Source organism: Schistocerca nitens, chromosome 9, assembly GCF_023898315.1.
Source record: "Schistocerca nitens isolate TAMUIC-IGC-003100 chromosome 9, iqSchNite1.1, whole genome shotgun sequence".
NCBI classification, from domain to species: domain Eukaryota; kingdom Metazoa; phylum Arthropoda; class Insecta; order Orthoptera; family Acrididae; genus Schistocerca; species Schistocerca nitens.
The window spans coordinates 381,415,587-381,443,499 of NC_064622.1; the positions used below are offsets into that span (position 1 = coordinate 381,415,587).

Genomic DNA, 27,913 nt, shown 5'->3' on the forward strand with positions numbered 1-27,913 from the left:
TACTCCAGGCGCTGCAACAAACACAAGTTTGCCTGTATCTTCTCTTTTCTTCTTCTATAGTGGTCAATCCAAGGATTGCTTTGCAACAGCTACAATGTGTGCGTCTTTCAGCTTTTCTCTTCATTTCTTTATAGGTGTTACATCCCACATCTTTCACGATTTGCTCCATGTACCTCAGTCGTGGTCTTCCTCTTGGTCTAGGGCTAGAATTTTGTAAACCCCACAGCTCTCATGCAAGGGACTCCTGCTACTTCTGTGCCAAATTTGGTTGAAATCGGTCAATCGGTTTAGCAGCTACCAGATTTAGCTGCACAGAAACTGGCGGCTGCCAATAGATGGCCTGTTCAATCAGACATGAAATGTGATTTATCTGAAAGGTCATCTGTTGCCACAACATGGACGTCTAGTTGTGGTCCAGGCGTGCAGATTCCAGGCTTTCTCGCTGTTGAACGGAAATCAGTATCGAACCAGGTGCCTGATACAGAGGCCTGTACGCAACAACGTTCCCTGAATTATCCTTAAGAAGGCAGTGAACGGTCGTTCTTTCGGTAGGCTCTTGGTTCATGTGGGCGGACAGTTACTCCGTCTATTCACCTGCACACTCGTACGCAGCTGTTGTTCACCCTTGTCACCTTTGGCCCATGGGGCACCGCAGTTGCCTCAGCGCCGGTTTTGAATAGAGCCAATTTTTCATATACAGTGCACTTTAACCATGGCGGCACCCGACCAGTTTACAGACCTAGCCTTTACGGAATTGCTTCCATCGCAGTCCCAAAAGCCAATGATTGTGCCCTTCTGTACCTGACATGAACTCTTTCTATATTACAACGATTGCACTGTTGACAGTGTCCCCCTGACGTACTTTAGGTACGCTTCACTGGTAGGGCTGCCGTCTATCGTCTGTGAGTGGTTATTTCTCGTTGTCGTCGATCATAGACTGTACTTGAAGACAATATACTACATGAAAAAAGTAAATAATCACTTATGTGAAACCCTGACGCCATCTCCCATTCCCAGATAAAAATTTAAAATCTCGCTCTAAGGTTCCAACTGACTTTCTCTATAATGGTGCAAAAGCGTTGCGCCCTGTGATGGCACCTGGGGCTCCACAGTGCTTGAAAGATCAATGTGTCGACAGACGCGAAAAAAGGCCAGAGCTCAGAAATTCATGTTGTATGCAAAGTAGGTTAATGATGTCACACTGGCAATCAGTTTTGCCACAGTTCTACCCGAAGACGCCGTGGACGTGACAAATCATTGGAAGTCGTCACACCTCCCTTTACCTACAGCTCTCTCCGCTGCGGTGGAGGTCACAACAGCGGTGCCTAGCTATGGTGTAACACGGTTTTATTATGGATTGCAAGGGAAAACATTTCGGGCATACCGCTTCACAGAATCGACAGAAAAATGTCTCAGGAGGTGACATAATCGGCGTCAATGAAACCGCACCTGCCCTTTGGAGCAAATTTTCAAACAGTTCACAGTATAAAACGACAGATTGCGGTGCGGTGTTCTCAAAATGCTTTGATACCTCTGAAACCGGCAGGCGATTTGACACTTCTCTAAGAACTTAATGGGCTACCATCCACCGAACGTGATCTGAAGCCATTAGAGTGTGGTGCGATCGCAATTTCTGCTGTGTTGTGGGCGGTGGGAACGCTAGGAACAGTTCAAAACCATCTGACTAAATGTAAACATGATGCGAAGCAGAAAGGGGTCTGGTCACTCCTTTTCTGTGTCCTCCTGTGGCGTGTGCACGTGAGATATTGACACGTGTGTGAATAAAATGGTTGCTTGGCTACATCCTTGGTGCCACCTCTTCCCATTGATTTAACACTTAAGAAATGTACCTGTACAGAGACAACCACGCATCAGTTCCTAGGTCTGTGCGGGGCAAACAACATTTTGGCACTCTCCAGCTGAGAGGCACTATGTGGCTGCAGTAACACATGTCTGCAGCACGTGAAGTCTGAAGGGTCGAACGGTTGCCTGTCCCACAGGCTCTTCGGAATTGGTGATTGTCTCTATAGGGGTATATTTTTAAACTACCCAACAAGTGTGTGTGGTTGCTATTGTGAGCGTGGCGAAACTGGGTGGTTTTAGGGGGATCATTTGCATGTGTCAATAACGCACCCTCCCGATGCACACGTCACAGGAGGGCGCGGAGAAGGCGAAAAGGAGAAGTATAAACACCGTTTCTTCTTCGGAACCCATTCTAATTTCGTCTAATTTTTTGAAGCGTCCTTAATGGTTCTTCCCTGTACACCAGGGCAAAAGTTACTGTCGTGACAACTCCAAAACAATGCGTTCAATTGGGTTGCAGCACTATTGATGTCCATAAGAGAAGGTTGAATCTTCCAAGGTAGATGTTAACAGTCAAAGGTTGTCTAGAACGTCGTCCTGCACAGAAAACTATCGTTTTCGATCTTTAAATGTGTGCTAATTAATCCTCAAAGTTAAGAGAAAGGTTCATTGACGCCCTTTACGACACCTCCAGCGGCCTTCATGTTCGATTCCGATCAGCGGCGTGTTCGGTACGTTTTCCTCGGCAACCCACAGGAGAACTGTATGAAGTCACCAGTGGACATCGCTATTCTGACCTCCAGCGCTGAGCCATCAGCGCGAGCTGAGGGTAACCGGGGCTGTGAAGACCTTCCAATGGTGTGGTACTTCCAAAGTGTCTGAGCGAAATTGTGGAGAAATTTGGTGACACCGTGACATCGTTAACTCACCTTCTACCTAAAATGAACTGAGCTCTAGCCTTTCGTGTGTGTCGACATCTTGGTGTGTGAAGCATCGCCGGGCCCGAGGACTACGTTGCAGGTGCCACGCTTCAGCACTGTTGCAGGGGAAGGACGTATGCAGATTCACACAAAATTTTAAACTACTGTGTCTCAGAGGAAGGAAATTACGAGGTTTCAAAAAAGTGATGTTTTAATTCTGCTGCGTCCGCTGCTCGTGGTCTTCCGGTAGCGTTCTCGCTTCCCCAGCACGGGGTCCCGTGTTCGATTGACAGCGGGGTCGGGGATTTTCCCTGTTCGAGATGACTGGGCGTTTTTGTGTCGTCTTCATCATCAACAATCATTCCCATTACGGTCGGAGGAAGGCAATGGCAAACCACCTCCACTACGACCTTGACTAATCGGCGGTGCGGGTCTCCCGCATTGTCCCCTACGCTCCTCGGAGTATGGGACTTCTTCAGCATCGTCAATTTTTCTGCATTAAGAAATAAAATGAAATGGGTCGATCGCGTAAAATCAGCATTAGGAAAAGGCGAGTGGAAATCTAAAACTGATCGTAAGCGTTCAGGGCTCGTACAGTGTATCTGTAAAGGTAATTGCAAATAAACGCCAGAGCATTGCTTGGGGTCATTATTAAGTATGTATGACAAAAAGACGACCGGTATCAGAGAAGAGCTTCTAATATCATAACAGGTCAGCATAGCGCGTACAGATGTAACAGAAATGATCAGAAAATTTGTAAGGAAATTATTACTTTCTCAGTATTTGGAGACTGCTGATGCTCCGCAACTTTGTACTGAAGTAACGAATAATCGCTACAGTTGCTAAAACCTTCTGTATACCTCTCCCTGACGGGTCCTGGTTTTTATACTGAATCAATTTTCCAGTGGTGTGCAAAGATACTGCTTTTATGAAGCAGAGTGACACAGCACCGCACATTTTTTCAGATCCACTGGAACATGGCTTCAATGTGAAATCTAATGCCGTCATGGAGTAAAATAAAGAACTGAAGTGGTTATTCATCAGCTACATGGAACTCCTTGCACCACAGAACACATAATTCTTTCGAAACCCTGTTTTATTAACGTACAAATCCTCTGCTCGTAAAGGTCCCTGAGACATTATGCTGCCACACACGTATAACTCGTGCAAGGATTTTGAAAGAAAGGTAAGAGACATTAGAGTAGGTACAGATTAATGCTGTCAGTCAGTTTTTCCTTGCCGGTCGAGTATATAAGGGTGGTTCAGCTGCGCCTACGGATGTCGCTTAATGCAACCAGCAACGCCTAACCTCATGTGCCATTCTACGCTGCTGGGAATACGCTTTTATTATGAATAGTTTTAAGTACATCAGTTCGGAGTTCAGTACATTAGCTACTTCGCTTTTACCTTGTCTTATGCATTCACTTTGCTCTTTGATACACCGGGTCACTAGGCATGACATATTAACAAAGTTACAAGGTGCTTCATTTCCCATTACCGAAATTGTCTGATCTATGAAGTCTTCAAAAGGTCGATATTACCTTACTGCCTTACTGTATGGTAATAGTTTTCAGTAAACAAATATTGCAAACTATTCTGACCACACCTGAATGGTGGTACATTCCCTGCGGAAAACGCAACCCTTTAAATCGTTTACCTATGTCCGTTTACCACGCAACTACGTTAATATGTTGTGCCTAGTGACCCGGTCTAACAAAGAGTGAAATTAAAGCTTGAAACGAGGTAACAATTAAGTGAATAACGAATTAAACACTGAATATACGGCGTGCGTACTACGCTACTGGCCATTAAAATTGTTACACCAAGAAGAAATGCAGATGATAAACGGGTATTCATTGGACAAATATATTATATTAGAATTGACAAGTGATTACATTTTCACGCAATTAGGGGGGAAAGCTCCTGAGAAATCAGTACCCAGAACAACCACCTCTGGCCGTAATAACGGCCTTGATACGCCTAAGCATTGAGTCAAACAGAGCTTGGATGGCGTGTACAGGTACAGCTGCCCATGCAGCTTCAACACGATACCACAGTTCATCAAGAGTAGTGACTGGCGTATTGTGACGAGCCAGTTGCTCGGCCACCATTGACCAGACGTTTTCAATTGGTGAGAGATCTGGAGAATGTGCTGGCCAGGGCAGCAGTCGAACATTTTCTGTATCCAGAAAGGCCCGTACAGGACCTGCAACATGCGGTCGTGCATTATCCTGCTGGAATGTAGGGTTTCGAAGGGATCGAATGAAGGGTAGAGCCACGGGTCGTAACACATCTCAAATGTAACGTCCACTGATCAAAGTGCCGTCAATGCGAACAAGAGGTGACCGAGACGTGTAACCAACGGCACCCCATACCATCACGCCGGGTGATACGCCAGTATGGCGATGACGAATACACGCTTCTAATGTGCGTTCACAGCGATGTCACACGGATGCGACCATCATGATGCTGTAAACAGAACCTAGATTCATCCGAAAAAATGACGTTTGGCCATTCGTGCACCCAGGTTCGTCGTTAAGTACACAATCGCAGGCGCTCCTGTCTGTGATGCAGCGTCAAGGGAAACCGCAGCCATGGTCTTCGAGCTGATAGTCCATGCTGCTGCAAACGTCGTCGAACTGTTCGTGCAGTTGGTTGTTGTCTTGCAAACGTCCCCAACTGTTGACTCAGGGATCGAGACGTGGCTGCACGATCCGTTACAGCCATGCTGATAAGATGCCCGTCATCTCGACTGCTAGTGATACGATGCCGTTGGGATCCAGCACGGCGTTCCGTATTACCCTCCTGAACCCACCGAGTCCATATTCTGTTAACAGTCATTGGATCTCGACCAACGCGAGCAGCAATGTCGCGATACGGTAAACCTTAATCGCGATAGGCTACAATCCGACCTTTATCAAAGTCGTAAACGTGATGGTATGCATTTCTCCTCCTTACACGAGGCATCACAACAACGTTTCATCAGGCAACGCCGGTCAACTGCTATTTGTGTATCAGAAATTGGTTGGAAACTTTCCTCATGTCAGCACGTTGTAGGTGTCGCCGACGGTGCCAACCTTGTGTGAATGCTCTGAAAAGTTAAATCATTTGCATATCACAGCATCTTCCTCCTGTCGGTTAAATTTTGCGTCTGCAGCACGTGATCTTCGTGGTGTAGCAATTTTAATGGCCAGTAATGTATAATCTATTCCTAAGACAAGAGGTGCATGTGGTAAGGAATTACTAGTGCATAGAAGGTCATTGGTAGGGGCAGCTGAATCACCCTGTACGCAGATGTAGATAAACTCAAACCTATCCTAACCTGTTGTGCTAATACAGAGTACGAAGATACATACAATGACACTCAGAAGTGCTTTCTGTTTTGCTGATGTGTAATGGAAGTGCCTGTTCTTCCACATTAATCATTGGAAACATTTACTGCATCATTTCAGTTAGCAGCGACATTCGCCTCACAGAATTACATTCTTTATGCACAGTCTGATTAATCTTAAATTTTTTATGAAACTCAGCACATCAAATGCGGAGAAAGAGTTAACTATGACGACCCCACACATTCTGCAGTTAGTAACTGCAACAAAACTGTTGCAAAAATTTAATGTCACTGTTACCTCTGTGTTAACAAAGGAATGATATCAGTTCCTTGTTTTCCGTCATTACACCAACACATGAGCTCCAGGTACTGTGCGTAGATACGAGAAACACATCTTGCAGTTCTGCAACCTCCCTCATACTTAATCATGAAACAATATGAGTTTATGGACCATGGAAGAAGGGGAAAAATGGAAAAAGAAAAGAAAAAGGAAAAAATCATGAAATGCGTTGGCGGAACTTACCTTTTACCAGAACCGGCAAGGCATCCGTAAAAGCATTTTTCAAGCAGCCGTTGAAGTCTGGATCATTTTGCTTGCAGGTCTTCAGGGATGCCGCTGTAAGAGAACAAAACTGATTAGCGAATAAGAAAATGCTGCATCACAAAATCATCCTGAAGAAACATAGAAACTGCAGTGTCAAAATACTGTTTATAATTCCTTTGACAGATTTTCAAGATTTTTTTCATTAGATATAGCGCTCTAAAATTACGTTTGTCACATTAAGAAGAGCGTGTTATATATACTGCAGACAATATACGACTCTGTGTATGGCTAATCCGGGCCTGAATTTTCTGTCGAAACTGTGAGCCAGATGTTGTAGAATTGTGTTCTACGAACGTTACAGTTCAGTACGTTTTGATACATTGCATAAATGTTGCAGTAAATGGTAGAATTACTGGCAGTATTGGTAGTGTATAATGTGTATATAATTATTGTTGTTATCTTCTACTCGACAAAACATTGATCATCAAGATTAATGGTAGGAGTTTCTTGCTATTATGGATAAATGCAATAGTGGTTTCTGAATAACATGAACATGTTTATACAGATAGGAGACTAACTACGTAGAACAAAAATGTGCCATACCTTATCCGACCGTCTACGAGGGTTGGAACTTAAATAGTGTCAACTATTTATTTACAGCTCGTACAAAATAGATACGTGTTTCAAAGTTCTACTCAACTACAAAGCAGTCAGCAGCATCGTCTATAACCCGTTGCTAGCGATGTGGAAGTCGTAGGATATTCTTAGCAGTGCCAATTGTGTTGACAGTTCGAGCTGCGCGGTTTATTGCCCGTCGGATTCGTAGCAGTTCTGAAGCAAATCCGGTGAAGTGTTTCCTTCAGTTTAGAAATCGAGCTGAACTCATGAGGTCGTAAGTCTGGGGGGTGCAGTAGGTGGTATAAAACATAGCAGCCTCATCAGTCAAACAAATCAGTAACAGCTTGCACTGTACGTGCCTGAGCATTGTCCTGCAAAATGATGGGCAGGTCCTGCAGAAAGTGTCATCACTTCTGTGTCTATGCTGTTCATTTATGGAACACAGCCTTCGACTAGATTAGAGACAGAAATGATGACAGTATCTGCAGGACCTGACCATCATTTTGCAGGACAATGCTCAAGCACGTACATTGCCAGCTGTTACTGATTTGTTTGACTGATGGGCCTGCTAAGTGCTATACCACCTACTGCACTTCCCTGACTTAAGACCTCGTAAGTTCTACTCGATTTCTAAACCGAACGAAACACATCACGGCATTCGCTTCAGAACTGCTACAAATTCGTCGGGCAATAGCCCGCGCCGCTCGAACTGTCAACGCAACTAGCACTGCTAAGAGTATCCTACGACTTCCACATCGCTAACAACGGGTTCTACACAATGCTGGTGGCTACTTTGTAGGTCACTAAAACTTTGAAACAAGTATCTATTTTGTAGGAGTTGTAAATAAATAGTTGCCACTATTAAAGTTCCAACCCTCGCATATCACCTCACTCATTCTCAATGCGGTTCACAGCTTCTGATTTTAGGAGAGTGTAGTAAGACACTGATCGCGTATGTAAAGATCGTTAGCAGGTAATGCCCTGTAGGTATGCAACACACCTAACGTACAGGTGGGGATGACTTGAGATAAAAGCACTCCGTCTTCAGGCCACGAGTGGCCTACCGGGACCATCCGACCGCCGTGTCATCCTCAATGGAGGATGCGGATAGGAGGGGCGTGGGGTCAGCACACCGCTCTCCCGGTCGTTATGATGGTATTTTTGACCGAAGCCGCTACTATTCGGTCGAGTAGCTCCTCAATTGGCATCACGAGGCTGAGTGCACCCCGAAAAATGTCAACAGCGCATGGCGGCCTGGATGGTCACACATCCAAGTGCCGACCACGCACGACACCGTTTATCTTCGGTGATCTCACGGGAACCGGTGTATCCACTGCGGCAAGGCCGTTGCTGAGATAACAAAAGCCATTAGGAAAAGTACTATAGCCTATGGTTACTCATGACAGTCTACGGAAGCCAAGTTTAGTTTTAAAACTCTACATAATGGTGATTGTCTACGGCCACTTCTTCAAAGTTATGTCTCGCTGTAGCACTATGACCAGATAGGAACGAAATGTAAATATTATAATAGACGAAGCAGTTCAGATAGTTGCGAGCTGTTCGAGCGAACAAATATGTCTTTTTTTTTCCTTTTGCCGAGGGAACACTTCACTCTGCAGCTGTACCTTCCGCGGCCTCTGCACTCACCGGCCTCGAAGATAGCAGATGAGCTACTGGCAGAAGTAAACCTGATGTGTGAGACAAGCAACAGATGACACTGCTCATTCGTTTCCAGCGTTGTGGGAGTGGATCAGAGGGATTACCATTTTGTAGTAATTTTGGAGGGCTTGTCAAATCCGTTATTTGCTTTACAACCAAAGGGACGCCGCACAGAAATCTTGATTATAAGGATGGGATTAAAATTACTTTTTTATTTCTTACGGAGAAACTTTTTTCGACACAGTAACCCGAAGACCTTTTGTGTGTTGGTAGTTGATGACTTGCTCGGTGTTAATATCAATGAACGTGATAGCAATCGGCAGACGGAAACACATCGTCATCGAATCAAGGGGATGGGAATAGCTACACGCTCATAAACTGTACACGCTAGTAAGTCTCTTAAAATGAAAACGTGGAAACAAGTCTTTTCCTTAAAGGTATCCGTCTTGTATTGCAGGTTTCATATCTGATGTTTGTTGTCATTGGCATGCCTTTATGACGTTAGAATGACAGTTTAGAGTGAACACAGACATTGCATGAACGTACGTGTATGAAACTGTGGAAAGACTTGTTTCCTCTTTGTACTTCGTGCTCCTGAGATCTAGATAGGAAATCTCCTGGGCATTCACTTAAAATTGTGTGGGATCTTGCTAGTCAGTTGTCTAAGCGTCATACGGAGCAAGCAAATCGATCTTAAACAGTCAGTGTTCAAAAGATAAAACACGAGGAAGCTTCAGTAGTACAAGTGCTATCTAGTCCAATAACGTAGGTATGTGTTTTTTAGAATCTCATAAGTAATTCAAAGCTATAGAAATGCGTCACGTATCAAATTAAATACATAACAAAGTACCGTGGTCAAGGACTAGCGAGATGTGAACTAAATCCCTGTATTTGCTTTTACAATTTTACTTCGCTTGAAAGAAGCTACAAGAAATTCAGGACTGCACGGACAAATTGGAACACATAGAATCTTCTGTCTCTGAAGGATATATAAACTCTTAAGTCGAAAAAGACGCACTTCGAAGGAATTATCCAAATGAGACGTAAGTCTGTAAATGTGATGTGCATGTGCAAACAAACAAATAATTACGATTTCAGAAAAAAATGGAAGATTTACTCAAGAGAAAGAGGTTCACAAGCCGAGCGAGTCAATAATGCATTGGTCCATCTCTGGCCCTTATACAAGCAGTCATTCGGTTTATCATTCACTGGATTTTTGACAGAGTTGTTGAATGTCCTAAGGGATTTCGTGCCAAATTCTGCATCTGCATTTAAAAGTAAAAATTTAGAGTAGGTTAAAGGAACCTGCACATAATGCTCAAAACGCTCTCAATTGAAATATCCGGCGAACTTGCTGGGCAGGATAGAGTTACGCAATCACGAAGACCAACAGCAGAAATTCTCTTCATATGTGAGCAGATGTTATCTTGCAGAACTGTAAGCTGAAGACGACTTGCCATGAGGGGCGTAAAACATCGTAGTCGCACCGCCGTGCTGTAAGGTTTCCGCGGATGACACCAAAGGGGTCCTGCTATGAAACAAAATGATACCCAAAGTTACCGTTCCTCGGTGTCCGCCGTGTGGTGGGCGGCATGTTGGTAGCCACGGCTGTCCAGAGCGTTTGCAGCCACACCTTCGGCCTATAATATCATTCCCTGCAGTAGAATTGTCGTCAGTGATGAGTCTTGCTTCGAAATGTGTCCATACACGCCCCAGGAAGCGGTGGCATATTTTACACCTAAGGTGATGGATCCATTCTTGGTTTCTTTTTCACTGGTTGTATCTCGTCAAGGAATAAAAACACTGACGGCAAAATAATAATAATAATAATAATAACAATAAAATAATAATCGCAACACCAAGAAAGAGTTGTGCATCATAAACGAAATTTGGGAGGCATGTTTCTAAATCTGAAAATGATGTCTACGAATTCTTTCGCCAGCCACATATCAGCGGCGCCAGTAGTGCCACTGTGAGGATACAAATTAGATTTACTTTAAATACACGTTAAAGGTCGTGAGCATTACTATCATGAGATTGGGCAAAGACGTAATTATCAACATTTTACTATGTTTGAACGAGGTCGTGTTAGCCGGCCGCTGTGGTTGAGCGGTTGTACGAGCATAAGTCCGGAACCGCGCTACTGCTATGGTCGCAGGTTCGAATCCTGCCTCGGGCATGGTTGTGTGTGATGTCCTTAGGTTAGTTAGGTTTAAGTAGTTCTAAGTTCTAGAGGACTGACGACCTCAGATGTGAAGTCTCATAGTGCTCAGAGCCATTTGAACCATTCTTTTGAGGTCGTGTTATAGGGCTGCTAGAAGCTGCGTGAAGCCTTCTGCTGTATTGTAGGAAGACATGGCATGAATGTAGCCACTGTACATCATTGCTGGCAGCGGTGGTGACGAGAATGCACAGTCGCAAAAAGACCAGGCTTTGAACGGCCACGTGCCACGTGCCACTACCGACAGAGAAGACTATCGTGTTCGGCGTGTAGGGAAGCAGCCTACTCACGCTGCAGCAAATTCACATCAGTTTCCATTGTGTGTTAGTCAGTCTGCTAGCTCTGACGTCATAGATGTTGCGCAATACCTTAAAAATCAAGCAAATGACATAAAACTTTCCTAGTATGTCTGGAATAATGATAAACTAATGTGTTTTAAATATCAGCTTGATAACTTCAGCCGTTTCCTTTATTTGGACGTTTTTCTATAAAAATAATTGGCGGCACAGAAAAGAGCTAGAGACTGCAAAATTTGTATTTAGATTCAGCTTTCATAATGATTTAATAAAAATAGTACTTTGGATTTCACAAATTAAGATGTTAGTGTAAATTCATGATTTTGGGGTTTTCATCTCAAAACTAGAGGAAGCAAGATAGATTAAGTGAGCTTATAAATCATACTAGGATGTTTAGATTTTAATAGGTTGGAGGTCCGCTATGATGATGAAGCTGTAAAAAGTTTCTTTCAAATATCTATTAAATTATAGCAATAGCGGATCTCAGAAGGGACAGTTCAGAGCCCATCTGCTGCGTGCAGTGCAATTAAATTAATTCTCTCGCCTAAGTTATTAAAGTTAGCCACGTCAAAAATTTATTATCAATACTTCCCTGCGTGCTGAATGCACAGTTAAATTAGGAGCTTCATCAGCCTTCAGCAAGAGAAGCTAAAATTTATTATGCAACTTGAAGTGGTGCGTTACTAGCACAGCGGCTAGTCGAGACAGCCGATTTGATCGAGCGTTTTCTCAGCGGTCCGCACCCCGGCTTTATATATAAGAGCACTGTGCGAGGAAGCCAAGGCCCCAGTTCTCTCCAGACGCTGAATGACACGCCATCTGTGTCGGGAATCGCGCCGCGCCACGATCAGTGCTACTATCAGCCTCGGGTGCCGTTTTCTGTTACTCGAGATGCGCGTAACCAGTAAAGCGTTTCAAGTAAAGTGTTAATTCGGGAATGATTTTCATTATCTAGCCTCAGTGTGCGTATTGTCGTATTTTCACGTGCCGTCGCGGGACAGACATTCTACTACTAATATAGCGTGGCGTTTGATGAGATATTTCATCAAATTATGGCGAGCATTCATTTCAACAATTATTTCGGACATTTATAGTTGCATTGGCGCAATAGACTCTGAACTGTTCTGTTAGTTAGGTTGGAGGGATATTTGTGTGTATATTTGTGATTTTGAGAATATACTCAACTATTTTGGAAAGTCGTCTTTGATTAGAAATCCCGAACAACTTCCTGACTCTACAGAGCTACAAGCTGCAGCTATAATTGTAATCTCAAGGAAGTGGGCACTAGGAACTCTATTTACAGGCTTCAGGTTTTGTCAAATCGCTTTCTGGGGGTCTACAAAGTAAATAGAGAGCCAGTGTTGAGAACGGCGAAAGACAGCATAACAACATTCTAAAGCTAGAAACTGACAGCAAGCAAACATTAATGCAGCAGTAATATATTTTACAACCAACAACATTACTCCTCCGCCGCACCACATATGTTGCATCGGCCGGGAAATTTCCTAAGTGAAAGTGATTTTAACTATTCGGATTCGCGAGTGGAATGCGACACGCAGCTGAGTAATAGAACAGTGAAAGTGTTACGTGTGCATGTGAGCGACGCAATTGGATTAACATCGCATCTGGATTCAAGGAGCTGGCATTGAGTCTAGTGGTGCAGCCGGCATGGCGAGAAGCCAGTTTCACCTCACCGCAGTCGTCCGCTGCAGCAGCCGGAGACGCGCCTGCTATTGTGGGCCACGCAAACACATCACAGCCGTCGGAGTGCCGTCTGCAGTTCAGCGAGTTGCGTCGCAACAGCAATCCCGGTACGCCGCGCCGACAACGTCGTGCAGAAGGAACTAAGTTAAGTGAAAAGTTGTTAGAAATTTTACTAACCTGCACTAAAAGAATGTCGGCGATGGAACCGCCAAAAGAAACCGAGTTTAAACTTAAATTAGAACCTATGTCTGTTGAGGGAACTGTAAATTCAGACAACGGTTCAATTGTAAATATGCATGAAAGTAGTGTTAAAGTAAAATATGAAGTATTGTCTCCTGACAGTAGTGTGGGAGCCGGCCGAAGTGGCCGTGCGGTTAAAGGCGCTGCAGTCTGGAACCGCAAGACCGCTACGGTCGCAGGTTCGAATCCTGCCTCGGGCATGGATGTTTGTGATGTCCTTAGGTTAGTTAGGTTTAAGTAGTTCTAAGTTCTAGGGGACTAATGACCTCAGCAGTTGAGTCCCATAGTGCTCAGAGCCATTTGAACCATTTTTGAACCAGTAGTGTGGGAAGAGGTAATGATTCAGTGATAGAGACCCCTGTAGTAAAGCCGAAAATTGAAATTGTAAATTTATTGGATGATAGTTTCTCTGATGAATTAAAAATGAAACAGTCATCAGAGATAGTAGAATTTAAACAGAAAAAGTTAGACATGTCTGATCAATCAGATGTTTCATTTAGTTTTGATGATTCTGGTATTGGAACTAGTTTTTCGTCACCTGAGTGGGATAAAAAGTCAGCTAGTGGGCAATCAAAAGATGCTGGGGCTGTTGATTTAAATGTTATATTACAAGCAATAGCTGCCAGTAATGCAAAATTGTCAGCCAGTAATGCTGAATTAAAATCTAATATAATTGAGGTAAATAACAGGATTATGGCCAGCCAAACTAATTTTAATAAACGGTTGGAGGTAATGGATGATACCTTCAAGGCTGGTTGCAATAAGTTGAAAGAGGATCTAGACAGTTTGAATAATAAAATAGATTGCAACCATGAGGATATTAAGAAAAGGGTTGCTCAACAGTTTTCTGAAATGTATAAAACAGTTAAATCCGAAGTTGCTGAGGTTCGCAAAGACTTCCAAATGGAAGATGCGAAGCTGGAGCACGAGTTAACAGAAAAGATCGAGGCAGAATCTGAACTGTGCTCAGATAGATTTAAAAATGTTAATGTAAAGGTAAACATATGTCAAGCTGACATAGATGCAATCAAAACTGATACTACTCATATTGTACAAAGAGTAGATAATGTAGAAATGAAAGTAGAAAATATCAGTACTAACATTGCTAACCTTGAGAGTAAAGTAGCTTCTGGTAATGGTAGTGTACAACAAGTTGTAGCTGCAAACGCCGCTTTTATCGGGTGTCGGCAGTTCTTGCGGTTCGATCCAGATAAAAATATTCACCCGCTAGATTTCTGGAACGATTTTGAAGATGTGATTCCATCAACCTGGTCTGAACGAGAGAAAATCTCATTTGTTAGAAGCCATCTAGCAGGGGACGCCATGCGTTGGTCAGCTGATGTTATGTTAAAGTGTAAAACATTAGCGGAGTTCAAAACTGCTTTCATTAATGAGTATTGGTCTAGCAATAAGCAAAATGAAGTGTTGAGAGAATTTTGGAGTGGAAAACGCTTCAATGCAGGCAAGGAAACAATTAAAGAGTTTGCTAGGTCATGGATCTCACGTTTGTCGCATTTGGACGAAAAGCTAAAACCTGAAATGATTATACTAGGTCTTGAAGCCAAACTGCCATGGTATTGGCAAACTAGAATTATATCTGCCCCTAGAGACAATCTTGATCGTTTCATTGAATATTTGGAACGTGTAGAACGTGTTGCCGCCAATGAGGAGCAAGCACGTAATAACAGAAATGGCAATAACAATAATAGTAATGTTAGGAACGAGCAAAATGGCAATGTAAACATCAGAACAGTAGGTGTTCGCCATCCTAAGAGAGGTAGGAATTGGGGAAATAATTATCAGAATCAACAATGGCGTCCAAGGTATAATAATTTTGTTCCAAACAGAAATATGCATGTAAGCAACAGTACGGAAAGTAATGCTGTGCCAGTTAACTATAATGAAAATAAAGGAAACAGTAGCAGGCCGAGGCAGGAAAACTAGTTCCCGTCTATGAGGACACTGGCGCTCACCAGGCGGTTACTTTTCCAAGGCCAGTAGTTAAGGGAATTGGTAAGACAGATCAGAATACTCAAACACAACATGTGGATGAAGAGTCGGTAGCACCTAAGGATACAACAGAAATATTAGATCACTCACAGTATTTAATAGATACCGTGTTAGAGACGCTTTCTAAGTGGGAAGAAAAAGAGAAGGCGCAACAGTGTAATGATAGGGAAGAGCTACAAAGTACGGAATTGTCAGGTGAGGAAGCAGAAGAAATTCACGCTTATATTTATGATGAAGATGATGTGCTCTTATCTAAAGTGCCTGTTCAGGATGTTGATAATGTATTAATAGATTTAGGACAGGAGATAAGTGAGAATGTAGAGGGTAGGCTGTTGAGGGTCGATGAACCCAGTAGCTGTGACCAGTTGTCACTTGAGAGGGAAACCGACGAAAATAGTAAAAGTGGTTTAGCTGTAACTAGTGTTATGCCCGGTCTGGAGGCGCAGAATCGCTCAGACTATAGTAATTTGGGTCACGTTCAGCAAACTAAATGTAATGAAGTCGTGCGGTGTTTCGATTTAAAATTAATAGACAGACTGGAAAAGGCAGCTGAAAGTGTAATTCAGGAAACCCCTACTCACTGTGACCTAAATGTAATGAAGACAGATGTCGATCACTTTAGTTGGAGACGAATTCAAAAGGAACTATTAGATGAAATTGAGGAACCACCTGTACAACCTAGAATAAGCCACCCTATAATAATAGTGAATATATTGGGTATCAATGTACGTTGTCTCTTAGACAGTGGAAGTGAAGTGAGTGCAATATCTCAGTCCTTCTTTGACGCATTACCTGGTAAAGACAAGCTTACAGTAATGAGGGTATCAGGACTAAGAATAATTGGTGCTACTGGCAAGGTGTCGAAGACAGTGAAACAAGAAGCTTTACTGCCCTTTAACATTAATGGTAATTTAATTGATCATCCATGTTTAATTGTAAACAATCTCAGTATTGAGGTGTTAATTGGCATAGATTTCTTGTCAAAATATCAGAGTGTTGTCGACTTTGAAAGAAGCCAGTTAAAAATGGTCTTGCCAATAACCGGAGTAATTATAGTACCTTTTAGTGATAAACATGTAGTAACGGATGATGAAACTTGGGAGCTGCCTATACGAGTTTTGAAAAATAGGAGATATTGGGATGAAGATGTTAACCTTAGTGGAAGTAAGCTAAACACAGAAGAAGGAGAAGCAATAATTTTGGGCAAAATAGATGCTAAATTGCAGGAAATCGATAAGATTTCAGACGATCAGAAGGAAGAACTGAGACAGGTTCTAAAAAGGCACCATAAAGTATTTTCAGATCGACGTGGCGTGTTCATAGGCAGCCAATGAAGGCTGTAGGGAGGAGGTTGTTCTGTAACCTCTACACAGTGTGGCAGCTGTGCAGTCCCAGCTGTGTGAGATCTTCTTTCCCTTTCAGGTCTCACTCAATCTTCATCTTTTCTGTCCACAAAAAATTTCGACCCCTTCTTTCCACAGTAAAATTTTCCGTTATGACTATCAAGCCATAAATTTTCTATAATTATTCTATCCACCGATAAGTGAAGAACAAAACCTGATGTGACAAACCTAATAGTGACAAACAATAGAGAAGTATGAAGTAATTAAGATGCAAATGTATTTGAGTAACAATTATGTATAGAACCATGGTAAAATAGTAAGTACAAAGTGTTGTTTTATTGGAAATGGTCCCACAATAATGTTTTAAAAAGAGGTACAAATTCATGTACAAGCAGGATCTGAAGTGGTAGTGAAACCTAGTGTATGCATTAGAGCTACCTAAGAAATAGTAAGAGAGATTGCTTAGTGTTGGGAAAATTATGCAGATAAGTTGTAAGAAATAAACTCATCTGGTATAGCAAGGAAAGGCAGAGTAATAGAATTGAGCAGTGGTTGTGGTTGAGACGTGAAGGACACGTCCCTGAAGTATTTATAAGGTTGGAGCTGGCCGTTATTTTAGTGTAGTGTGTGACAGGATACACCTACACATATTGAGGTTCTAAGTTGGAGGCGTGAATGCGACCATAGGTACCCGTATGTTAGATGAGACAGAGCAGCTCATGGTGTCCTATAGGTTTAAGGAAATTAGCATTACGCTTGTCCGTAATTATTTGATGCATTTGGTGGTAGGTCTGAGAGAGACTACCTGAGGTTTCAGCGTCCAATTGAGTGGAAATGGATTGCCACGTGAGCAAACTGATCAGCTGCAGTACACTAAAGATATGAAATGAATGTGCTATCCTATGCTTTAAATATTAAATGAGTGAGTGTTAAATAAGTAATACACTAGCAACGAAAATAAGTAACATAATGACAGACGTAAAACATTATTTTAGCTCAGCATAAATACACTTCAAATAAGTAAGTACCTAATTTCAGATGTAAAACTGACAACAGCAGAGGACCAATAAGTGAATTTTGTAGTGTGTTTTGAACACTCATACATGTACTATTACCAAAAGTTACTCACATGTATAAAGAAGCTGAAAACAACCTCTAATCATACTCATACTATCTCTAACAATAAGGTAGTTAAAGATGAGTCAGTTAAGTGAATAAAAGACAAATGTATCAGGAATATACCGAGCATTGGTTCAGTGTTCCGGCCCAGAAATAGTAAATTCAGATTAAAAATGAATTATGATTATATGCCTTTAGAGCATAAATTTTCTCTAGTACATGACTAACGGCGTTTTGAGCCATTTGTTTACCGATTCTATGACCAGTAAGTAACCGCGAGAGTATTATTGAAAAAGATTCTGTTAACTATGCTCCAGAAACATATTGAAGGCTAAGATGTATATATCCCCATTTCATTGTGACCCACCCTTAGATGTTAAGTGAACAGAGTCTGAGGCACTCTTTTTGTTTGTTCTACAGGACAAACCAGATAATGGCAGCCTGGTAGCTGCGTGAAAGCGTGGAGTGACTTGGACACAACTCACAGTGACCCCTCCCCTTTCCCCTTGTAATTTAGAGAGGACGTGAAGGACGCACACCATAGCAACTTCCCTCCTCTACTCTTGTGAATGGAAATGTAGGACGCCAGCCAAAGCGGCTACAACCACGTGTGTAAAAATTATTTGTGCAATTTCTTTCAGGTTTATAAAAGACTGTTAAGAGATAATCATCTGTTTATGTATCATGTTATCCTTTTGGAATTTGTGTGTGTAAAAATGTATTTAATGTATTTGAACGATCTAAGATTTTCAAAAATTTTCAGTTTGTATGTATTTGTTTGTCTAAGGCAATATGTATGCCAAAAATATTTCATTGACTTTGCTTAAAATTTGAGTAATGACATTTCTAAAGAGGCAGTGAAAATGCCCGCAATTTAAATAATTAATGTAGGTAGTTAGTTTCTTTTAATATTTATATATGTTTATAATTCAATTTTGATTTTTCATAGGGAGTTTAAATTGTACTCTTGCTTCCCTTTTTGTAATTAAATTTTTTTTTCTTCATTCATTAACATTCATAAACAAAAAAAATTAAGTAGGGGTGATGTAGGGAAGCAGCCTACTCACGCTGCAGCAAATTCACATCAGTTTCCATTGTGTGTTAGTCAGTCTGCTAGCTCTGACGTCATAGATGTTGCGCAATACCTTAAAAATCAAGCAAATGACATAAAACTTTCCTAGTATGTCTGGAATAATGATAAACTAATGTGTGTTAAATATCAGCTTGATAACTTCAGCCGTTTCCTTTATTTGGACGTTTTTCTATAAAAATAATTGGCGGCACAGAAAAGAGCTAGAGACTGCAAAATTTGTATTTAGATTCAGCTTTCATAATGATTTAATAAAAATAGTACTTTGGATTTCACAAATTAAGATGTTAGTGTAAATTCATGATTTTGGGGTTTTCATCTCAAAACTAGAGGAAGCAAGATAGATTAAGTGAGCTTATAAATCATACTAGGATGTTTAGATTTTAATAGGTTGGAGGTCCGCTATGATGATGAAGCTGTAAAAAGTTTCTTTCAAATATCTATTAAATTATAGCAATAGCGGATCTCAGAAGGGACAGTTCAGAGCCCATCTGCTGCGTGCAGTGCAATTAAATTAATTCTCTCGCCTAAGTTATTAAAGTTAGCCACGTCAAAAATTTATTATCAATACTTCCCTGCGTGCTGAATGCACAGTTAAATTAGGAGCTTCATCAGCCTTCAGCAAGAGAAGCTAAAATTTATTATGCAACTTGAAGTGGTGCGTTACTAGCACAGCGGCTAGTCGAGACAGCCGATTTGATCGAGCGTTTTCTCAGCGGTCCGCACCCCGGCTTTATATATAAGAGCACTGTGCGAGGAAGCCAAGGCCCCAGTTCTCTCCAGACGCTGAATGACACGCCATCTGTGTCGGGAATCGCGCCGCGCCACGATCAGTGCTACTATCAGCCTCGGGTGCCGTTTTCTGTTACTCGAGATGCGCGTAACCAGTAAAGCGTTTCAAGTAAAGTGTTAATTCGGGAATGATTTTCATTATCTAGCCTCAGTGTGCGTATTGTCGTATTTTCACGTGCCGTCGCGGGACAGACATTCTACTACTAATATAGCGTGGCGTTTGATGAGATATTTCATCAAATTATGGCGAGCATTCATTTCAACAATTATTTCGGACATTTATAGTTGCATTGGCGCAATAGACTCTGAACTGTTCTGTTAGTTAGGTTGGAGGGATATTTGTGTGTATATTTGTGATTTTGAGAATATACTCAACTATTTTGGAAAGTCGTCTTTGATTAGAAATCCCGAACAACTTCCTGACTCTACAGAGCTACAAGCTGCAGCTATAATTGTAATCTCAAGGAAGTGGGCACTAGGAACTCTATTTACAGGCTTCAGGTTTTGTCAAATCGCTTTCTGGGGGTCTACAAAGTAAATAGAGAGCCAGTGTTGAGAACGGCGAAAGACAGCATAACAACATTCTAAAGCTAGAAACTGACAGCAAGCAAACATTAATGCAGCAGTAATATATTTTACAACCAACAACATTACTCCTCCGCCGCCCCACAGGCGTATTACTGTAGCTCATCGGACTGCATATGCAGCAGTAGTACGAGCAGCAGCTGGCACCACAGTGACACAATCAACTAACGCAAACGGTTCCTTCAATGAGAGTTCCGAGCCAGACGCCCGGTAGCGTGCATTTCACTGACCCTAAACTACCGACATTTGCAACTTCAGTGGTGTCAAGCGAGAGTTCATTAGAGAGCAGAGTGGAGGTCTGTCATGTTGTCTGATCATAGCCGGTTCTGTCCCTGTGCCAGTGATGGCCTTGTGTTGGTAAGAAGTAGTCACTTGAGGGCCTGCAACCAACACGTCTGCTTGCTGGACGCACTGGAGCTACGCCTGGAGTTACCGTCTAGCGTGCAATTTTGCATGCAGCAGAAGCACTCCCGTGGTTGTTCCTCGAACCCTAACTGCAAATTTGTACGTCAGTCTGGTCATTCCACTTGTTGTGCTGCCATTCATAAACAGCTATCCAGGGGGTGTTTCCCAGCAGTATAACGCTCGCCCACATATCGCTGCTGCCACCCAACACGCTCCACAGATTGTCTACGTGTTGCCTTGGCCTGCTAGATCACCAGAATTGTCTCAGAAGACTGTTATAGCGTTATCCACACCGGCATTAACCGTTCCTGTATTGACTGACCAAGAACAACACGAATGAACTTCCACCCCACAAACTGACATCCGACACTTATACAACACTGAGACTTGGTTCTTAGGGAAAGCAGGAAAGGTGTGGAAGGGGCCTAATCTGTTACCGTTGGTTGCACAGAAAACAAATACAATTTTTTTTTAAACTCACAACAATCATTTTTTAAGTATTTTACTACACTGGCAGCTGAAGGCTTTGTTAGAAGAATTGCAAGTTGCTGTCGGCTTAAGGCCACAAGCAATGTTACACACAATCAACGGCTGAAGGCCTGATTGAGAAGGTTCAAAAATTATTCGTCGGCTGAAGGCCAGAAGCAATTTCAAAAATACACAACGGCTGAAGCCCTGAATTACCGACAAGGTGGACAATTACACGTTAAAAAAATACCAAAAACCCTTTTAACAATCTTAATAACTGTAACAAGTTACAGTGATGGCTGAAGGCCTTATCAAGAGAGAAAGCCACAAGCAATGTTACAAACAATTAACGGCTGATGGCCAGCAGCAATTTCAGAATACACAACGGCTGAAGGCCTGAATTACAGGTAAGGAAGGCAGTACACATTAACAAATAGTAAGATATTTCCTTCTTAACAATCAAAACGGTAACAAGCTATAGTAACCACTGAAGGCCTTATTAAGAAACACTGCAAATTATTGGTCGGCTGAAGGCCACAAACAATGTTACACATAATCAACCGCTGAGGGCCTGATTAAGAAGGTTGAAAATTATTCGTGGGCTGAAGGCCACAAGCAATTTCAGAATATACAAGGGCTGAAGGCCTGAATTACCATAAGGTGGACAGTTACAAACAATTAATGTCTGAAGGCCGGAATTACAAGTGGGGAAGGCAATAACGTGTTAAAACATTAGGTTTAATTTTAAACAAATATGACAACTTGTCCAAATAAGACGGAGTTATCCACAGACAGTGTTCCCTGGATCGACCTGGGGAAGGTGACTACAGCTGGGTAAGCAATGAGACAGGCAGCCAAGAGTTGTACTCACGTAACAGGATGGCAACTCGCACTAGGGGTAGCTTAAGCGCCGACCGAGCGACTAACCAATCCGTCTAACGTCCGATCACCGGTACAGCGATGGAATATTTTTAGGCATGGTCGAAGAGGCGGACAGCACTACGTCTTCAGAAAAACACCCGAAAGGCCGAATGAAACACTAGAACCAAGGTAGACCTCCCAAAAACATATGCACAGTACAATTCAAGAGGCTGTCGAACTACACGCCGTACTGGACAGCATGAACACGACGAGGAAATGTACACTGCCGGAAAAGTACGCTAACCTCCAGGGCAGGCAACTGGGGCGTTAACGGCCACAAAGCAGAAAATACCGCTGGTTGCACTTTACTAATAAGAAGAGTGCTAAATCCAAACTAACATCAGGGAGTAGAAGGTGGCTGACAGCTTCCACCACCCTGACAGACCTACCTGTTGCGGCTGGTCTCACCGACCATGTGAGCAGCAACACGAAAACAACAGAAGATCTGAAACAGTGGAGGTTTCAGTACTGGATATGGTTCACTCAACTTCAAACGTCCTGGGTCCGATGTCGGCTACAGACCTACGATCCGACAGTGCCTGCCCTCACGCTGCGGACCTCCTCGCTGCTCCGTCCGAAGCCGAACTGCCTGACACACACGACGACCCGGAAATAATAGCCGTGGCACCAACGATAATACCACAGTTCTGGCTATCGATAACCGCTGCTGCTGCCACTCGCGGACAAACAATACTAGCAAACTAAGCGGTGCCATTAAGACAAGAAGGAAACAAGACGCCACTACCGCTATTACAAGACGCCAAGTTACGAACGGCAAGAACGCGAGCCTCATACGGTTCAAACACAATTCATGCACGTTTGAATACTTTTATTCAACGTTCTGGGACTCACACTAGTTATTGACGTATCAGCATATCTCGTTTGCAATGGATTATCTCGCGCTTACGTTAACCAGCAGTGTTAACCGCATATATGTATTACCTAAACAAATATATTCCCAAAAATTCAGTACTCTACATTAACTATTTTTTGACGTAGCGATCTTTTTCCGTTAGTCTATAAAGACAATTTTCACCCTCTTCATCAGACTGCTGCAGCTTGTACGGGAAAGGGTTAAGAACCTGGATGGGACATTCGGTGAGACGAGAGTGCTTGCTAATAGACGGTTTGGAAGGGCTGGTTTGTGGGAGGAGCTTGAGAGAAAGGCGGAGATTCAAGATGACAGACGTTATAAACAAGGCAAAAATCAAGCGGACCTGAAGATGACGACAAAAGGCAAAACATCCTGGAGAGTTAGTATGTGAAAACGTGCCTATGGGCAGAACAGAAAGACAACATCAGAGGTAGGCCTGTCCCCAATTCTCTTTGTTCTGCCCTTATCAGTCCCTGCTCTCATAGAATTGAATTCTTCTGCTTGAGATTCATGTTCAAATTGCATACTTAAGAAATTTTTACCTTTTACTATCCCGTGCCTTCATTTTTTTTAGTTTCCAATTCCAGCTGCTGTTGTCTTGCAGTTTCCTTGACTGGGGTAACAGTTAGGAAGGCATTGCAAAATGGCGCGTGAACGTGCCCCAACGCCACGTCAGAATTAGTTTCGACCTACAGTAGTAACTTTGAGGCTTTTATATTATACAAATGTTCCTTGGAAAGTAGAATAGTCTCCTGTAAACGAACATACATTTATGTATTCTCCGTTCTAAACTGTACGCTCCCTAGGAGCTTCACTATTTGAATGAAAAACGTTTAGTCATCTTGCACAAAAACTAAAATGTTACATGGAAAGGGACGCTGCATTGGCGCATGACGATTTGGGAATTTCGTTCGGTCGGGAGGCGTGTCATATGGGCGAGACGATTAAGGCGATCATTCTCGATAAGCGTAGAATCCGGATTCGAGTCCCGGTCAGGCACAAGTTGCAATTCGCGCCATTGATTAATTTCAATTTCCTATTGTGGTGCGATAAGACGTTCATTCAACTGGTGTTGTAAAGCCGGTGAGGGCCTCAGTAGATAGCAGTAATAGTCTTCCATTGTCGGTCGTGCTCTAACAAGAATGCTCCCCGAGAAAAGTGCTCTGCATAAACCTACTCCAGTCTTCCATGCTGTGAACTGCATGTACGTGTTGTAAGCGAAAACTGCTAATTGGCTCATGGAAGGAAAACTCTTGCAAAAGTTTCATAGTAGCTGCGCACACTCTTTATGATGGCAGGGCAACTGCAGACCACACTCTTGCAATGCAGTAGGTGAGGTTGCGACATAATGCTCTCACGTAACCTCTCACAACGCTGGAAAAGGTTCAGGGTTAATTACTTAGTGTCTTTAATAAATCATATCAAAATATGATGATGTTAAAATACCATCAACGCACACTGCACAAAAGCACACGGTTTCCCTATGGCATTACTGAAGCCCAGTAAATGTTATGTGGCCTTAGCGTCTTTAATCAATAGGCCGACTACGAAATGTGACCTATATGACAGGAAATCGCAAATCCAGTGGCACAACTCCGATGATACTCTGAAAACACGCAATTTAATTACAAGTCGCTTGTGAGGAGCGGTGTAGAAAGCTTACTGGACACCTACAAATATGGAATCAATTTTAGATCCTCTGTAGACACCTCTCATACGTCGTGTGAATAATGAAACAGCTCCGTTTCACACGGACGGTGTTTTTGTGAATTCTTTGGGTATAGTTGAGTACATCGGCGGAAGGATTAGACGCTGCACATAATGAGATGGAGAACAGCTCAAAATATGTTCAAATGTGTGTGAAATCTTATGGAAATTAACTGCTAAGGTCATCAGTCCCTAAGCTTGCACACTACTTAACCTAAATTATCCTAAGGACAAACACACACACCCATGCCCGAGGGAGGACTCGAACCTCCGCCGGGATCAGCCGCACAGTCCAGGACTGCAGCGCCTTAGACCGATCGGCTAATCCCGCGCGGCGGAGAACAGCAACGACTTGCAGACGTACTGCTGACTTTAAAACTGAAAAGATAAAATTATTACGTATTGTGGGCGTTAGGAATCTGTACAATAACGGTTTACTCCGTACTGTCACTGAGTCCACCATTTCGGTGACGCTCAATGAAGGTAAAAGTATCCTCAACTTTATTTAAAAAAGCTCATTGCTTTACTGGGTATGGTCGTGTTGGAAGTAACATTACACAGGCAGCTGCATGTGGGGCTACAGTTTTAGCATGGGCTCCACATAAAAGTGCCATTTGCCATTTTTCTCATTAGCATGTCATTGCCATAGGTTAAAGAATCGATAAGCAACAGGATTGTCATCACCGAACATTTGAATTCACAGTCTGGAAATTATCAATCGACGCTCAAACAAGCGTCTCTTTCAAAGAATATCCTCAATCTACAGCTGTACAGCTGATTTTACTGTCCGTCTAGATTGCAAGTATTTCTGAATTTATGATCTATTTCGGTTCCACAGTTACTGTGGTGTCACCGCCAGACACCACACTTGCTAGGTGGTAGCCTTTAAATCGGCCGCGGTCCGGTAGTATACGTCGGACCCGCGTGTCGTCACTGTCAGTGATTGCAGACCGAGCGCCGCCACACGGCAGGTCTAAAGAGACTTCCTAGCACTCGCCCCAATTGTACAGCCGACTTTGCTAGCGATGGTTCACTGACAAATTACGCTCTCATTTGCCGAGACGCTAGTTAGCATAGCCTTCAGCTACGTCATTTGCTACGACCTAGCAAGGCGCCATTATCATTTGCTATTTATCTTGTGATGCATGTACCGTTAGACCGATGTTCACCAATTATGGATTAAAGTTAAGTATTCCAGAAGCTACGTACCCTTTTTACTAGTCTCAACTCCTTTAACTGTTCCAGACCTCACGCCAGCCTGCGTGAGATTAAACGCGTGCCTTTCGGCTATCTCATAGTGGCTTGGCTGTCTTGCCAAATCACAACAGTTACCATCTTAAGATCTTAATGATAGGTTGCTAGAGAGGATGACTGTATTGGGATCCTACCTTCTGAAGTCGTATATTAATGTCTACCCTCAAAAAGCGGAAGAATCAGCGATGATCAACGGCATGAGGTAACAGAACGCAATGAAAACTATTGCATTCAAGACACATAACGTGTATCAACAGAACATGTGGCCTGTAGCTGAAGAAGTGCCGTTATGATATCTCCATTGGCAAAAGATTCCGGATTAGTTCCCCATCCGGGACGGGACTGCGAAGGGGAGGTGACCATGAGTAAGTGGTGGAATGACCAACGACGGGATAACGTTCTAAGAAGCGGAGAATACAATGCCAGAACTTTGAAGGTAGTGGGAAAGCGGGAAATCTGAAAAGTGTATTGCAAAAGTTCCGTGATATGAAAAGAAACTAAGGACTTCAGTTCAGGCGAATATTGAGTAAATTAAACATCAGCAGCAAATCTTATGACGTGGTACTTGTAGGATACGATATTAATAGGAAGGCAGAACAGGGAGTGAGCTACTGTGAACAGTTCTGTGATAGCGTGGTTCTCATCAGACTCGTCAGCAAACCAAAGCCGACAACGACGGTACAGGTATACATGACAACTTCACTAGCAGCGGACGAATAGGTAGGGAATGTATATGAGGCTATCGAACACGCAATTCAGGATGTAGCAGGAGACGAAAATCTAATAGTCGTGGCGAATAGGAAAAAAGTTCAAGGAGAAAGGTCAGTAGACAGGGTTACGGGAGAATATGGGCTTGGCAATAAAAATGAGAGAGGAGAAATGCAGAATTTTGTACTTCTCAAAAGGGAAACAAAGTAGCATGCCATACCTGGGTGTAACATTTTGTAGCGATATGAAATCAATCAATCTCATAGGCTCACTGGCGGGTGGAGAGATCGGTTCAGCCTGCAAATGAGGTTGCTTACAAAACATTCGTGGGACACATTCTAGAATATTGCTCAAATTACGACTACCAGGAGGAACTAAACGTGTACAAAAAACATTTTTATGAGTGGGGGAGAGTCACAAAAGTGGCGGACGCTTGAAATCGAACATGAACCATTCCGTGTAAACCTACTCATTAATTTCAAGAATTAACTATAAGTGATAAAACTAGGAATACGCAATAATTCCTTACGTAGCCTTCCTGAGTGTATCACACAGACAAATTAAGATTAACTGCAGAATGCTCAAAGGACGTGAAATAACCATTATTCCTTCACCCCATATGCAGGTGCAACTGGAAGAAGCCATAATAACTGATAGAATGGAGAAATCCTCTGCCATGAGCTTCACATTCGTTTGCAGAGTATAGAAGTATCTGTGGAATATTATTCCATAAAGTAGGATGCACATTTGCTGATAAACTGGTTGGATTGCTCTTGTAATTGACATATTCCGACCTAAAGGTGGTACGTGTAGAACTGATACCAAAATTAATTCAACGATGGCCAGGTGTGAGAAAGACACCCGTGTTGAAGATTCCATATAAACTTAATTATGTGTATAGGCAGCTCAGCCGTTCAGGGAATGGAGGATCGACAATTTTTGCCTGTATCGACACTGGTACTGGCAAGATATAGGTTCCACAAGTTGCACGACGTAATAGAACGATATAATTTCAAGTTTAAAGTGCAATCAAGAATGACAAAATAAATATATTTTTGTGTGATATACTTATAAACGAACAATTTTTTTTTGTTTTTTTTTTTTTTTACTTATAACCCTAAACCTTTCTTCTTGCCGAATTTCATGATTATACATCAAGAGGAAGTACTCTATAGGTTTTAATGAATGAGTTTGCGAGTATTACAGCGTATGACTAACTGGCAGTATCTTTTGATTGAGTCGGCGTAATATTTTTACACCAGGAAAGAACTATAAACCTCAGTATGTGACATAAATTTCAA

General features: G+C 42.5%; 1 protein-coding gene across 2 annotated transcripts in view; it reads right to left on the bottom strand.

The window, feature by feature from the left end:
- The window catches only part of LOC126203942 (protein takeout-like), a 123,140-nt gene that overhangs the window by 68,111 nt on the left and 27,116 nt on the right, over window positions 1-27,913 (bottom strand). For both annotated transcript variants that reach the window (XM_049938335.1, XM_049938336.1), the window contains exon 2: window positions 6,578-6,670. In XM_049938335.1, the coding sequence (XP_049794292.1) occupies window positions 6,578-6,670 (93 nt within the window). The remainder of the gene's footprint in view (window positions 1-6,577; window positions 6,671-27,913) is intronic.